At 65.1% G+C, this 16,068-nt stretch overlaps 1 protein-coding gene across 1 annotated transcript; it reads left to right on the forward strand.

The window, feature by feature from the left end:
* Nucleotides 1-1,205: 1,205 nt before the first annotated feature.
* Nucleotides 1,206-15,215, forward strand: LOC309452152 (proline-rich protein 12-like; the record flags this gene model as incomplete). Its single annotated transcript, XM_082076829.1, has 7 exons — nt 1,206-1,336; nt 3,806-4,137; nt 5,256-5,381; nt 6,602-6,699; nt 8,797-8,925; nt 10,702-10,797; nt 13,058-15,215. Coding segments are annotated over 7 exons (1,053 nt in total), but the record flags the coding sequence as incomplete, so codon positions are not given.
* Between the last annotated feature and the right edge of the window lie 853 nt (nt 15,216-16,068).

The raw sequence follows: 16,068 nt of genomic DNA on the forward strand, positions 1-16,068 counted from the left end.
CCAAATGGGACACCCCGGGGCACCCCAAAAATGGGAACCCCCAGGGACACCCCCAAATGGGAACCCCCGTGGGACTGTGGGTTCTGCACCACCAGCAACGGGCACCCCCAAAAATGGGACACCCCAAAACGGGACACCCCTGGGACACCCCGAAATGGGGCACCCCTGGGACCCTGAAAACGGGACACCCCAAAATGAGAACCCCCTGGGACAACCCAAAATGGGGCACCCCCTGGGAACCCCCAGGGAACCCCCAGGACACCCAAAAATGGGACACCCCCAAAATAGGAGCCCCCCAGGGCACCCCGAAATGGGACCCCCTGAAATAGGGCACCCCAAAATGGGACACCCCCGGACACCCCCGTTCCACAGTACCCAGGGACATGTCCCGGTGGGGTTTGGGGGTCCTGGGCTTTTGGGGTGCCCGGCTTTTGGGGTCCCTGGGGGTTTTGGGGTGCCCTGACCCCCCCATTCTGCAGTACCTGGGGTACTTGGGAACATGTCCCGGGGGGGTTGGGGTCCCAGGGGGGGTTGGGGATCCCGATGGGGTTTGGGGGGTCCTGGTGGGGTTTGGGGGGTCCCAGGGGGTTTGGGGTCCCAGGGGGGTTTGGGGGTCCCCATGTTTCGGGGTCCCTGACCCCCCCATTGTGCAGTACCTGGGGTACTTTGGGGACACGTCCCGGGGGGTTTGGGGGTCCCCGTGTTTCGGGGTCCCTGACCCCCCCATTGTACAGTATCTGGGGTACTTGGGGACATGTCCCGGGGGGTTTGGGGTCCCAGGGGGTTTTGGGGATCCCGATGGGGTTTGGGGGGTCCCGGTGGGGTTCGGGGGGTCCCGATGGGTTTGGGGGGTCCCAGGGGGGTCCCGGTGGGGTTTTGGGGTCCCTGGTCCCCCTCCTTGTACAGTACCTGGGGTACTTTGGGGACATATCTGAGGGAGTTTGGGGGGTCCCGATGGGGTTTGGGGGGTCCCGGTGGGGTTTGGGGGGTCCCGGTGGGGTATTGGGGGGTCCCGGGGGGTTTCGGGGTGCCCTGACCCCCCTGTTGTGCAGTACCTGGGGTACTTTGGGGACACGTCCCAGGGGGTTTGGGGGGTCCCAGTGGGGTATTGGGGGATCCTGATGGGTTTGGGGGTCCCAGCAGGGTTTGGGGGGTCCCAGGGGGGTCCTGGTGGGGTTTTGGGGTCCCTGACCCCCCCTGTACAGTACCTGGGGTACTTTGGGGACGCCAAGAACCGGTACCAGCGCCTGTACGTGAAGTTCCTGGAGAACGTCAACAAGAAGGACTATGTGAGGGTGTGCTCCCGGAAACCCTGGCACCGGCCCGCCGCCAACAGGTGGAATGGGACATGGGGACACTGGGGACAGTGGGGACATTGGGGGCAATGGGGATAATGGGGACAGTGGGGGCAATGGGGACAATGGGGATAATGGGGACAATGGGGGCAATGGGGACATGGGGATAATGGGGACATTGGGGACAATGGGGACATTGGGGGCAATAGGGACAATGGGGATATGGGATATGGGGACATTGGGGACAATGGAGATATTGGGGACATTGGGAGCAATGGGGACAATGGAGACATTGGGGGCAATGGGGACAATGGGGACATTGGGGGCAATGGGGACATTGGGGGCAATGGGGACACGGGGGACATTGGGGACATGGGCTCAGTGAGGGTGTGCTCCCGGAAACCCTGGCACCAGCCCGCGGCCAACAGGTGGAATGGGACATGGGGACATGGGGACAGTGGGGGCAATGGGGACATTGGGGATAATGGGGACATTGGGGACAATGGAGACAATGGGGGCAATGGGGACAGTGGGGACACTGGGGACAGTGGGGATAATGGGGAAATTGGGGGCAATGGGGACAATAGGGACATGGGGACATTGGGGGCGATGGGGACAATGGAGACATTGGGGGCAATGGGGACAATGGGGACAATGGGGACATTGGGGGCAATGGGGACAATGGGGGCAATGGGGACATTGGGGACATGGAGACATTGGGGACAACGGGGGCAATGGGGACAGTAGGGACACTGGGGACATTGGGGACAATGGGAACATTGAGGGCAATAGGGACAATGGGGATAATGGGGACATTGGGGGCAATGGGGACATTGAGGACATTGGGGGCAATGGGGACATTGGGGACAATGGGGACAATGCGGACACTGGGAACATTGGGGATAATGGGGACATGGGGACAGTGGGGACAATGGGGGACACTGGGGACATTGGGGGCAATGGGGACATTGGGGACATGGGCTCAGTGAGGGTGTGCTCCCGGAAACCCTGGCACCGGCCCGCGGCCAACAGGTGGAATGGGACATGGGGACATGGGGACAGTGGGGGCAATGGGGACATTGGGGATAATGGGGACATTGGGGATAATGGGGACAATGGGGGCAATGGGGACAGTGGGGACACTGGGGACAGTGGGGATAATGGGGAAATTGGGGGCAATGGGGACAATAGGGACAATGGGGACATTGGGGACATGGAGACATTGGGGACAACGGGGGCAATGGGGACATGGGGATAATGGGGACATTGGGGGCAATGGGGACAGTGGGGACACTGGGGACATTGGGGACAATGGGAACATTGAGGGCAATAGGGACAATGGGGATAATGGGGACATTGGGGGCAATGGGGACATTGAGGACATTGGGGGCAATGGGGACAGAGGGGACAATGGGGACAATGCGGACACTGGGAACATTGGGGATAATGGGGACATGGGGACAATGGGGGACACTGGGGACATTGGGGGCAATGGGGACATTGGGGACATGGGCTCAGTGAGGGTGTGCTCCCGGAAACCCTGGCACCGGCCCGCGGCCAACAGGTGGAATGGGACATGGGGACATGGGGACAGTGGGGGCAATGGGGACAGTGGGGACATTGGGGATAATGGGGATAATGGGGACAATGGGGGCAATGGGGACATTGGGGACATTGGGGGCAATGGGGACAGTGGGGACACTGGGGACATGGGGGCAATGGGGACATTGGGGACATTGGGGGCAATGGGGATAATGGGGACATTGGGGGCAATGGGGACAATAGGGGTAATGGGGACAATGGGGATATGGGATATGGGGACATGGCACATTGGGGACATGGGGACATTGGGGGCAATGGGGATGATGGGGATAATGGGGGCAATGGGGACAATAGGGACATGGGGACATTGGGGGCGATGGGGACATTGGGGGCAATGGGGACAATGGGGATATGGGGGGATATGGGATATGGGGACATTGGGGACATGGGGACACTGTGGACATTGGGGACATTGGGGATATGGGATATGGGGACATGGGACATGGGGGACATGGGGACATGGGGACAGTGGGGACATTTGGGATATGGGATATGGGGACATGGGACATGGGGGGACATGGGAACACGGGGTCACAGGGACTTGGGGACATGGGGACAGGGGCATGTGGGGACATGGGGACAGGTGGACATGGGGACATAGGGACACGGGACATGGGGGACATGGGGACATTGGGGGGACACCAGTGGGGACACGGGGGCTCCTCAATGTCCCCGAGCACAGGGGTGTTTGGGGGGGTCCCCATTGTCCCCAAGGCCCTGGGAGGGTCCCCCGTGTCCCCATGGCCTTGGGGGGGGGGGGGGTCCATTACCCCCCAGTTTGCGGGGGGACATTGGGGTCCCCCCCCATTCTGCGAGGTTTTGGGGTTCAGTGGGGGGATCCCCATGACCCCCCCCCCGATCCCAGGGGGGTTTTGGGGTCCCCCTGACCCCCCGTGTCCCCCCCATAGGAGGCAGAGCCAGCCCAAAAGCAGCGCCCCCAAAACCCCGGCCCCCCCCAAGGCGGAGAAACCGGACCCCCCCGACAAACCCCCCAAAACCGACAAACCCCCCCGGCCGGACAGACCCCCCAAAACCGACCCCAAACCCCCCAAACCCGACGCTGCCGCCCCCCCCGCGCCGGCCGCGGGGCCCCCCCGCGCCCCCCCCGGCCCCCCCAAGCCCAAACCCAAACCCCCCAAAGTCAAAGCCGAGCCCCCCCCCAAAAAGAGGAAAAAGTGGCTTAAAGAGGCGGCGACGTCGTCGGAGTCGGAGTCGAGTCCGGACCCCCAGAGCGAGGAGGGTGAGTGGGGGGCCGGGGGGGCGGAGCCTCGTTTTGGGGGGGTCTTAAAGGGGCCGTGGCTTGTGGCAGGGGGAACCCGGCAGGTTTGGGGTGCCCCTTTAAGAAGGGGTGGGTTGGCATGTGGGCGGGGCTTAGCGGGAAAGGGGTGGGGGTTCTTTAAGGGGCGGGGCTTGGCTGGAAAAGGGGCGGGGTTCCTTTAATGGGCGGGGCTTGGCTGAAATAGGGGCGGGGTTCCTTTAATGGGTGGGGCTTGGCTAGAAAGGGGCGGGGTTCCTTTAATGGGCAGGGCTTGGCTGAAATAGGGGCGGGGTTCCTTTAATGGGCGGGGCTTGGCTAGAAAGGGGGCGGGGTTCCTTTAATGGGCGGGGCTTGGCTGGAAAAGGGGTGGGGTTCCTTTAATGGGCAGGGTTTGGACGAAAAGGGGGCGGGGTTCCTTTAATGGGCGGGGCTTGGATGAAAAAGGGGTGGGGTTTCTTCAATGGGCGGGGCTTTTCTGGAAAAGGGGCGGGGTTCCTTTAATGGGCGTGGCTTGCATATAAAGGAGCAGCACAGCTCCTTGAAGGGGGCGTGGTCGCTATGGGAATGGGCGGGGCTTAAATTATGGGCGGGGCTCTTAATGGGCAGGGCTTGTGGGTGTGGCTTATCTGATGGGTGGGGTTTGTGTTTAAAGGGATATGGCTCCTTATTCGGGCAGGAGCTGGCAGCCCATTGGCTGATGCCCTGGAACAAGGGGCGGGGCTTCTGAAACAAGGGGAAGGGGGGAGGCTCCCAGTTTGGAGTGGGCGTGTCCCGGGGGGCGTGTCCCAGCTTGGTGGGCATGTCCTAGACTTGGTGGGCGTGTCCCTCTCTTAAAGGGGCCGCTCTCCATTTCAAGGTCCTACCCACATGTGGCTATGGTGGGTGGGGGGAGGCTCCCAGTTTGGTGGGGGCGTGTCCCAGCTTGGTGGGCGTGTCCTAGCCTTGGTGGGCGTGTCCCCACCTTAAAGGGGCCGCTCTCCATTTCAAGGTCCCCCCGTGTGGGTCAGTGGGGGAAGGGGGGAGGCTCCCAGTTTGGCGGGGGCGTGTCGGGGGGCGTGTCCCGGGGGCGTGTCCCGCGTTAAAGGGGCCGTGCCCCGCAGAGCGGGCGCCGCAGGGGCGGGCGCTGAACACGCGCGCCATGCGGGAGATGTACCGCAGCTACGTGGAGATGCTGGTCAGCACCGCGCTGGACCCCGACATGATCCAGGCGCTGGAGGACACCAACGGTCAGACCCCACCCCCTATGGGGACACCTGTCCCCTGTCCCCATGTCCCCCGTGTCTCCTGTGTCTTCTGTGTCTCCACGTCCCCCATATCCCACATAACCCAATATCCCCCGTATCCCCATGTACCACATGTCCCTATGGCCCCTGTCCCCATATCCCCATGTCCCCATATCCCCCTGTCCCCTTATCACCATATCCCCATGTCCCCCTTGTCCCTTCTGTCCCCCTGTCCCCTCTGTCCCCATATCCCCATGTCCCTATGTCCTTATATCCCCCATATCCCCATGTCTCCATGTCGCCATATCTCCCTGTCCCCAATGTCTCCCTGTCCCCATGTCCCCATGTCCCATGTCCCCATATCCCCCTGTCCCCATATACTCATGTCCCACATGTCCCCATATCCCCCATGTCCCCATATCCCCCTGTCCCCCTGTCCCCCTGTCCCCATGTCCCCATGTCCCCATATCCCTGTATCCCCATATCCCCCTGTCCCATGTCCCATATCCCCCATATCCCTATATCCCCATATCCTCCTGTCCCCACGTACTCATGTCCCACATGTCCCCATGTCCCTCTGTCCCCATGTCCCCCTGTCCCCATATCCCCATGTCCCCCTGTCCCCATGTCCCCCTGTCCCCATATCCCTGCATCCCCATATCCCCCTGTCCCCATAACCCCATGTCCCCATGTCCCACGTCCCATATCCCCATGTCCCCGTATCCCATATCTGCATGTCCCCATATCCCCATGTCCCCATATCCTATATCCCCATATCCCCATGTCCCCTGTGTTCCCCCGTTCCCATATCCCTGTATCCCCATATCCCCCAGTCCTCATGTCCCATGTCACCATGTCCCCCTGTCCCCATATCCCCCTGTCCCTGTCCCCATATCCCCCTTGTCCCTATGTCCCATATCCCCCTGTCCCCATGTCCAATATCCCCCATATTCCTCTATCCCCATATCCCCCTGTCCCCATATCCCCCTGTCCCCATGTCCCCATATCCCTGTATCCCCATATCCCCATGTCCCATATAGCCCATATCCCTATATCCCCGTATCCCCCTGTCCCCATATACTCATGTCCCACATGTCCCTATATCTCCATGTCCCCATATCCCCCTGTCCTCATATCCCCTTGTCCCCATGTCCCCCTGTCCCTGTCCCTGTCCCTGTCCCTGTCCCTGTCCCCATGTGTCCCCTGACGCTGCCGCCCCCCAGACGAGCTGTACCTGCCCCCCATGCGCAAGATCGACGGGATCCTCAACGACCACAAGAAGAAGGTGCTCAAGAGGGTGACGCTCAACCCCACGCTGCAGGTGGGGCTGGGGGCTGGGGGGCGGGGGGCTATGGGGCTGGGGGGGGTCTATGGGGCTGTGGGGCTGGGGGGTGTCTATGGGGCTGGGGGTGTCTATGGGGCTGGGGGGACTACGGGGCCAGCGGGTCTAGGGGGCTGGGGGTGTCTATGGGGCTGGGGGTCTCTATGGGGCTGGGGGGGTCTGTGGGGCTGGGGGTCTCTATGGGGCTGGGGGGGTCTGTGGGGCTGGGGGCTGGGGGGCTGGGGTTTGTCTATGGGGCGGGGGGTGTCGATGGGGCTGTGGGGCTGGGGGGTGTCTATGGGCTGGGGGTCTATGGGGCTGGGGGGGTCTGTGGGGCTGGGGACTATGGGGCTGGGGGCTGTGGGGCTGGGGGCTATGGGGCTGGGGGCTGTGGGGCTGGGGGGCTGGGGGGCTGGGGGTGTCTATGGGGTGGGGGGGTGTCTATGGGGCTGGGGGGGTCTGTGGGGCTGGGGGTGTCTCTGGGGCTGGGGGGGTCTGTGGGGCTGGGGGGGTCTCTGGGGTGGGGGGTGTCCAGATGACCCGGGTGTCCCCAGGGTCCCCAGGGCTGATGGGATCCCCCGATGGCCCCACAGTGACGGGGCCCCCGGGTGCCCCCAGTGCCCGAGAGTGACGTGTCCCCCACATCCCCCCCGTCCCCATATCCCCTTGTCCCCGTGTCCCCATATCCCTATGTCCCCACATCCCCCTGTCCCCATGTCTCTGTGTCCCTGTGTCTCCATATCCTTATGTCCCCCCATATCCCCACAACCACCGCAATGTCCCCTGTCCCCCCCAATGTCCCCCTGTGCCCCCCTGTCCCACACAATGACCCCTATCCCCCCCAATGTCCCGTGTCCCCCGCAATGTCCCGCTGTCCCCATGTCCCCCTGTCCCCCGCAATGTCCCCAATGTCCCCTGTCCCCCCCAATGTCCCCCTGTCCCCATGTCCCCCTGTCCCCCGCAATGTCCCCAATGTCCCCTGTCCCCCTCAATGACCCCTGTCCCCCCCAATGTCCCCTGTCCCCGCCATGTCCCCATGTCCCCCTGTCCCCCCCAATGTCCCCTGTCCCCATGTCCCCCTGTTGCCCCCAATGTCCCCAATGTCCCCTCTCCCCCCCATCCCCCCCCAATGTCCCCTGTCCCCCCCAATGTCCCCCCGTCCCCCCTGTCCCGCACAATGTCCCCTGTCCCCTGCAATGTCCCCTGTCCCCGCCATGTCCCCATGTCCCCCTGTCCCCCCCAATGTCCCTATGTCCCCATGTCCCCCTATCCCCCGCAATGTCCCCAATGTCCCCTGTCCCCCCCGTCCCCCCTAATGTCCCCTGTCCCCCCCTGTCGCCCTGTCCCCATGTCCCCTGTCCCCCTCAATGACCCCTGCCCCCCCCAATGTCCCCTATCCCCACCATGTCCCCAATGTCCCCATGTCCCCCTATCCCCCCCAATGTCCCCCTGTCCCCATGTCCCCTGTCCCCCGCAATGTCCCATCCCCATGTCTCCTTGTCCCCCACAATGTCCCCATGTCCCCCGTTCCCCCCTGTTCCCCCCAATGTCCCCATGTCCCCCTATCCCCCCAATGTCCTCTGCCCCAATGTCCCCCTGTCCCCATGTCCCCCTGTCCCCCCCTGTCCCCATGTCCCCCCCAATGTCCCCATGTCCCCCCCAATGTCCCCATGTCCCCCTGTCCCCCGCAATGTCCCCTGTCCCCATGTCCCCCTGTCCCCCCAATGTCCCCTGTCCCCATGTCCCCCTGTCCCCCCAATGTCCCCCTATCCCCCGCAATGTCCCCTGTCCCCATGTCCCCCTGTCCTCCCCAATGTCCCCAATGTCCCCTGTCCCCCTATCCCTCCCAATGTCCTCTGCCCCAATGTCCCCCATGTCCCCCTGTCCCCCCCAATGTCCCCAATGTCCCCTGTCCCCCCCGTCCCCCCTAATGTCCCCTGTCCCCCTTTGTCCCCCTGTCCCCTGTCCCCTGTCCCCCTCAATGTCCCCATGTCCCCTGTCCCCCCCAATGTCCCCATGTCCCCTGTCCCCCCCAATGTCCCCATGTCCCCCGTCCCCCCCAATGTCCCCCATGTCCCCTGTCCCCCAATGCGGCAGGAGGCGCTGCACACGTTCCCGCAGCTGCACGCGGAGCCGGGGGAGTCGCTGGTGAAGCTGCGCCCGGGGGGGGAGCCCTACAACCGCAAGACCCTCAGCAAGGTCAAGCGCAGCGTGGGCAAGCCCCAGGTACGGGGGGGTCTACGGGGGTCAATGGGGGTCCATGGGGGTCTATGGGGGTCCCTAAGGGTCTATGGGGGGTCTATGGGGGTCAATGGGGGGTCTATGGGTGTCCCTGGGGGGTCTATGGGGGTCCTTGGGGGGTCTATGGGGGTCCCTGGAGGGTCTGTGGGGGTCTATGGGGGGTCTATGGGTGTCCCTGGGGGGTCTATGGGGGTCCCTGGGGGGTCTATGGGGGTCCTTGGGGGGTCTATGGGGGTCCCTGGAGGGTCTGTGGGGGTCTATGGGGGGTCTATGGGGGTCCCTGGGGGGTCTATGGGGGTCCTTGGGGGGTCTATGGGGGTCCCTGGAGGGTCTGTGGGAGTCTATGGGGGTCCCTGGGGGGTCTATGGGGGTCTCATGGGGGTCCCTGGGGGGTCTCATGGGGGTCCCTGGGGGTCTATGGGGGTCAATGGGGGGTCTATGGGGGGCCGGGTGGGGTCTATGGGGGTCCCTGGGGGGTCTATCAGGGTCCCTGGGGGGTCTATGGGGGGTCTATGGGGGTCCCTGGGGGTCTGTGGGGTCTCATGGGGGTCTCATGGGGGTCCCTGGGGATCTATGGGGGGTCTATGGGGGTCCCTGGGGGGTCTGGGGGGGTCCATGGGGGTCTCATGGGGGTCCCTGGGTGGTCCTGGGGGGTCTCATGGGTGTCCCTGGGGTCCCTGGGGGGTGTGTGGGGGTCTTATGGGGGTCTCATGGGGGTCTATGGGGGTCCCGGGGGGGTCTATGGGGGTCCCTGGGCGGTCTGTGGGGGTCCCTGGGGGGTCTATGGGGGTCCCTGGGGGTCTATGGGGGTCCCTGGGGGGTCTATGGGGGTCCCTGGGGGTCTGCGGGGGTCTATAAGGGTCCCTGGGGGTCAATGGGGGGGTCCCTGGGGGGGTCTCATGGGGGTCTCATGGGGGTCCCTGGGGGGTCTATGGGGTCTCATGGGGGTCCCTGGGGGAGCTCAGGGGGTTCAGGGGTGTCTGGGGGGCTCATGGGGTTCCTGGGGGGGGTCTCATGGGGGTCCCTGGGGGGTCTATGGGGGTCCCTGGGGGTTGGGGTGTCTCTGGGTCTCGGGGGGGTTCCTTGGGGTTTGGGGGGGTCTCAGGGGTGTCTCTGGGGTCTCGGGGGGGGGGGTCCCTGGGGGTTGGGGGTGTCTCTGGGTCTCGGGGGGGTCTCGGGGGGTCTCGGGGGGTCTCTGGGGGTTGGGAGGGTTTCTGGGTCTCGGGGGGGTCCCGGGGGTGTCTCTGGGTCTTGGGGGGTCTCTCTGGGGTCTCAGGGGGGTCTCAGGGGTATCCCTGGGTCTCGGAGGTGTCTCTGGGTCTCTGGGGTCGCGGGGGGTCCCTGGGGGTTGGGGGTGTCTCTGGGTCTCGGGGGGGTCTCTGGGGGGGTCTCTGGAGGTTGGGGGGGGTCCCTGGGGGTTGGGGGTGTCTCTGGGTCTCAGGGGGGTCTTGGGGTGTCTCTGGGGTCTCGGGGGGGGGTCCCTGGGGGTTGGGGGGGGGTCTGGGTGTCTCTGGGGGGGTCTCGGGGGTCCCTGGGGGTTGGGGGGGTCTCTGGGTGTCTCTGGGGGGGTCTCGGGGGTCCCTGGGGGTTGGGGGGGTCTCTGGGGGTCTCTGGGGGGGTCTCGGGGGTCCCTGGGGGTTGGGGGGGTCTCTGGGGGTCTCTGGGGGGGTCTCGGGGGTCCCTGGGGGTTGGGGGGGTCTCTGGGGGGGTCTCGGGGGTCCCTGGGGGTGCGGCGGTGGGTGCCGTGAGCGCCTCCTGCAGGAGTTCAAGGTGGAGGTGGAGAAGTCGTTGCTGTGCACACTCTACCACTCGCTGCACCACTACAAGTACCACACCTTCCTGCGCTGCAAGGACGAGGTGACGCCGCGACCCCCCCCGTGTCACCTGTGTCACCCCCTGTCACCCCATGTGTCACCTGTGCCACCCCGTGTCACCCCGTGTCACCCCCGTGTCCCCCCGTGTCCCTGTGTCCCCCCATGCCCACCACTACAAGTACCACACGTTCCTGCGCTGCAAGGACAAGGTGACACCCCTGTCCCCACCCTGTGTCACCCCCTGTCACCCCCCTGTGTCACCCTGTGTCCCCCCGTGTCACCTGTGCCACCCCACGTCACCCCGTGTCACCCCGTGTCCCTGTGTCCCCCCGTGTCCACCACTACAAGTCCCACACGTTCCTGCGCTGCAAGGACGAGGTGACACCCCTGTCACCCCCCCTGTGTCACACGTGTCACCCCCCATGTTCCCCCGTGTCCCTGTGTCACCCCTATGACCCTGTGTCACCTGTGTCTCCCCATGTCCCCTCTGTCACTTGTGTCACCCCCATGTCCCCCCGTGTCCCTGCGACCCCCATCCCCCCCATGTCCCTGTGTCACCCCCATGTCCCCTGTTTCCCTGTGTCCCCCCCATTTCCCTGTGTCACCTGTGTCCCCCACATCCCCTGTGTCCCCCATGTCCCCCCTGTCCCCCCACATCCCCCGTGTCCCCCGATGTCCCGTGTCCCCCCCACCCCCCCACCACAATGGCCCTTCCCACATTGCTGTGCTGGGGGTGTCCCCGTGGGGTGTCCCCATGGCTGATGTCCCCATGGGGGTGTCCCCATGTCCAGTGTCCCCATGGCCGGTGTCCCCATTGCTGGTGTCCCCATGGCTGATGTCCCCATGGGGTGTCCCCATGTCCAGTGTCCCCATGGCTGGTGTCCCCATTGCTGGTGTCCCCATGGCTGATGTCCCCATGGGGTGTCCCCATGTCCGGTGTCCCCATGGGGTGTCCCCGTGGGGTGTCCCCATGGCTGATGTCCCCATGGCTGATGTCCCCATGGCTGGTGTCCCCATGTCCAGTGTCCCCATGGGGTGTCCCCATTGCTGGTGTCCCCATGGCTGATGTCCCCATGGCTGGTGTCCCCATGTCCAGTGTCCCCATGGGGTGTCCCCATTGCTGGTGTCCCCATGGCTGATGTCCCCATGGGGTGTCCCCATGTCCAGTGTCCCCATGGCCGGTGTCCCCATGTCCGGTGTCCCCATTGCTGATGTCCCCATGGGGTGTCCCCATGTCCAGTGTCCCCATGGCCGGTGTCCCCATGTCCGGTGTCCCCATTGCTGATGTCCCCATGGGGTGTCCCCATGTCCGGTGTCCCCATGGGGTGTCCCCATGGCTGGTGTCCCCGTGTCCAGTGTCCCCATGGCTGGTGTCCCCATGGCTGGTGTCCCCGTGTCCAGTGTCCCCATGGCTGGTGTCCCCATGGCTGGTGTCCCCATGTCCAGTGTCTCCATGTCCAGTGTCTCCATGTCCAGTGTCCCCATGGCTGGTGTCCCCGTGTCCAGTGTCTCCATGTCCAGTGTCTCCATGTCCAGTGTCTCCATGTCCAGTGTCTCCGTGTCCAGTGTCCCCATGGCTGGTGTCCCCATGTCCAGTGTCTCCATGTCCAGTGTCTCCATGTCCAGTGTCCCCATGGCTGGTGTCCCCATGGCCGGTGTCCCCATGGCCAGTGTCCCCATGGGGTGTCCCCGGGGTGTCCCCATTGTCAGGGTGTCCCCAGGGTGTCCCCTGACCTGTGTCCCCCCCCAGACGTCGGCCATCAAGGGGCAGGACGAGGACCCCATGGGGTGTCCCAGGGGGATGTCCCCATGGTTGGGGTGTCCCAGGGGTGTCCCATGGGGTGTCCCTGGGGATGTTGGGGTGTCCCATGGGGTGTCCCTGGGGTGTCCCTGCTGTCCCCTGACCCGTGTCCCCCCCCCAGCCGTCGGCCATCGAGGGGCAGGACGAGGACCCCATGGGGTGTCCCCAGGGATGTCGGGGTGTCCCATGGGGTGTCCCCACTGTCCCCTGACCCCATATTGTCCCCATGGGGTGTCCCAGGGGGATGTCCCCATTGTCGGGGTGTCCCCTGACCCGTGTCCCCCCCAGACGTCGGCCATCGAGGGGCAGGACGAGGACCCCGTGGGGTGTCCGGGGGGGTGTCGGGGTGTCCCCGGGGATGTCGGGGTGTCCCCTGACCCCCCGTGTCCCCCCAGACGTCGGCCATCGAGGGGCAGGACGAGGACCCCGTGGGGTGTCCGGGGGGGTGTCGGGGTGTCCCCGGGGATGTCGGGGTGTCCCCTGACCCCCCGTGTCCCCCCAGACGTCGGCCATCGAGGGGCAGGACGAGGACCTGGGCCAGGAGGAGGTGGTGCAGCAGTGCATGCGCAACCAGGCCTGGCTGGAGCGGCTCTTCGACTCCTTCAGCGACCTCCTGGCGCAGGCGCAGAGCAACTGCAAGTGACCCCCGGGACCCCCCCGGGACACCCCCAGACCCACCGGGACACCTGGGACCCCCCGGGACCCACCGGGACCCCCAGGAGCCGCAGGACACCCGGGACCCCCTGGGACACCCAGGACACCTGGGACCCCCAGGATAACTGGGACCCCCAGGACCCCCAGGACATCTGGGACCCCCCCGGGCCCCCCAGGACAATTGGGACACCCGGGACCCCCCGGGATCCCCCTGGGACATGTGGGACCCCCAGGAGCCGCAGGACACCCGGGACAACTGGGATACCCAGGACCACCAGGACACCTGGGACCCCCCCCAGAACACCCCCGGGATCCCCAGGACCCCCCCAGGACATCTGGGACACCCCCAGAACGTCTGGGACCCCCAGGAGCCGCAGGACCCCCAGGAACCCCCAAGGCGTCTGGGACCCCCCCGGGACCACCGGGACCCCCCCAGACCACCAGGACCCCCCAGGATCCCCCTGGGACCACCAGGACATCTGGGACCCCCCAGACCACCGGGACCCCCCCAGGACCCCCCTGGGACCACCAGGACCCCCCCGGACCACCAGGAAACCCCCCGGGGCATCTGGGACCCCCAGGACCTGCAGGACCCCCGGGACACCACCCAGGACACTTGGGACACCTGGGACCCTCCGGGACCCCCCCTGGGACCACCAGGACCCCCCCAGGACATCTGGGACACCCAGGACCCCCAGGACACCCCCTGGGACCCCCAGGACCCCCCAGGACACCCGGGTCCCCCCTTGCCATGGGGACCCCCCCCAGGGAATGGGGACACCCCCCCAGGGGCAAGGACAAGGGGATGGGGACAGACCCCCCAGAACAAGGATGGAGCCCCCGGGATGGGGGTGACCCCCCCCCCCCAGAATGGGGGTGACCCCCACCATGGGACCCCCCCACCATGGGACCCCCCCCCCACCCATAGGGACCCCCCCATCCCCATGACCCCCCCCCACCAGGGTCACCACCCCCCCTTTGGAAACACAGACCCCCCCCTTAGGATTGGGGACCCCCCCCCAATATTAAACACAGGGACCCCCCCAGGATTGGGGACAACACCCAATGGGGGGGGGTGACCCCTCTTTTTGGGGGGGGGCCATGGGCATTGGCAAAGACAAGTGGGGACCCCCCCTCACCAACACCCCCCCCAAAAAAGAGGGGGGGCCCCGGTGCGCCCCCCCCCCCCCAGAGAGCCCTTATTTATATATATGTGTATAAATGTCTATTTAGACCCCCCCACTCTCCGCCCGGACGCCTGGGTCCCTTTTGCAATGGGGGGGGGAACCCGGACGCCTGGGTCCCTTTTGCAATGGGGGGGGGAACCCGGACGCCTGGGTCCCTTTTGCAATGGGGGGGGGCGGAACCCGGACGCCTGGGTCCCTTTTTCCCTTTTGCAATGGGGGGGCCCGGACCCCTGGGTCCCTTTTGCAATGGGGGGGGTCGCCCGGACGCCTGGGTCCCTTTTGCAATGGGGGGGTCGCCCGGACGCCTGGGTCCCTTTTTGGGGCGTCCCCCCCAATGCATGTCCACAAACAGGGTTAATGGGGGGTGGCGCAGAACTCCTGGGTCCCTTTATGCCCCCCCCATTGGGACCAGCCCGTCCCCCCCCCCGGGGTCCTGTATATACATATGGGGGGGGGGGGTCAAAAAAGGGGTCACGCCAAGTGGTGGGGGGGGGAGCACCATGACCCCCCCCCCCCCACCCCGTGCTATTTATTGCCAAGTCGCCCCCCCCCCCAATATCCATCCCAATTTGGGGGGGGTCCATGGGGTCCCGCCCCCCCCCGGGGGTTGTACATAATGTACAGGCTCAAATCTCTATGTATCATATTATGGCCGGATTTGCCCCCCCCCGGGGTCAAATCCCCCCTCCCCCCTCTATGGGGCAATTTGCCACCCCCCCCACACACCCCCAAACTCCCCCCCCAATCCCCCCCCCCGCATTCTGTTTCATTTCAGTTTTTTTAATTATTATTATAATTATTATTATATATATTGGGGTCGCCCCCGCCCCCCCCGTCCACCCGCCCCCCCCCGGGGCGCTGGGGGGGTTGGGGTCCCCCCGCCCCCCCTTTTCTACGGTGTTTCGTGTCGTGGGTGTTGCCGAGACCTTTTTATCGTTGAGGGGCTCCGTCTGCTTCTTTGGGGGGGGCGGGGGGGGTCACATGACTTGGGGGGGTCAGGTGACTTGGGGGGGCGCCTCATGACTTGGGGGGCTCCAACTTGGGGGGCTCAGATATTGGGGGAGGTCACATGACTTGGGGGGGGCTCTAATGACTTGGGGGCTCAGACTTGGGGGTCACATGACTTGGGGGGGCTCATATTGGGGGCTCAGATATTGGGGGAGGTCACGTGACTTGGGGGTCTCTAATGACTTGGGGGCTCAGACTTGGGGGTCAGGTGACTTTGGGGGGGGTCTCATGACTTGGGGGCTCAGACTTGGGGGTCACATGACTTGGGGGGCTCAGATATTGGGGGAGGTCACGTGACTTGGGGGGGGCTCTAATGACTTGGGGGGCTCAGACTTGGGGGTCACATGACTTGGGATCACATGACTTGGGGTTCATATTGGGGGCTCAGACTTGGGGGGCTCAGATATTGGGGGAGGTCATGTGACTTGGGGGGACTCTCATGACTTGGGGGCTCAGACTTGGGGGTCACATGACTTGGGGGGCTCAGATATTGGGGGAGGTCACATGACTTGGGGGGGGCTCTAATGACTTGGGGGGCTCAGACTTGGGGGTCACGTGACTTGGGGGGCTCAGATATTGGGGGAGGTCACATGACTTGGGGGTCTCTAATGACTTGGGGGCTCAGACTTGGGGGTCACATGACTGGGGGGGTCTGATGACTTGG

This window comes from Streptopelia decaocto, assembly GCF_964273445.1.
Source record: "Streptopelia decaocto genome assembly, contig: HAP1_SCAFFOLD_1735, whole genome shotgun sequence".
Classification (NCBI taxonomy): Eukaryota; Metazoa; Chordata; class Aves; order Columbiformes; family Columbidae; genus Streptopelia; species Streptopelia decaocto.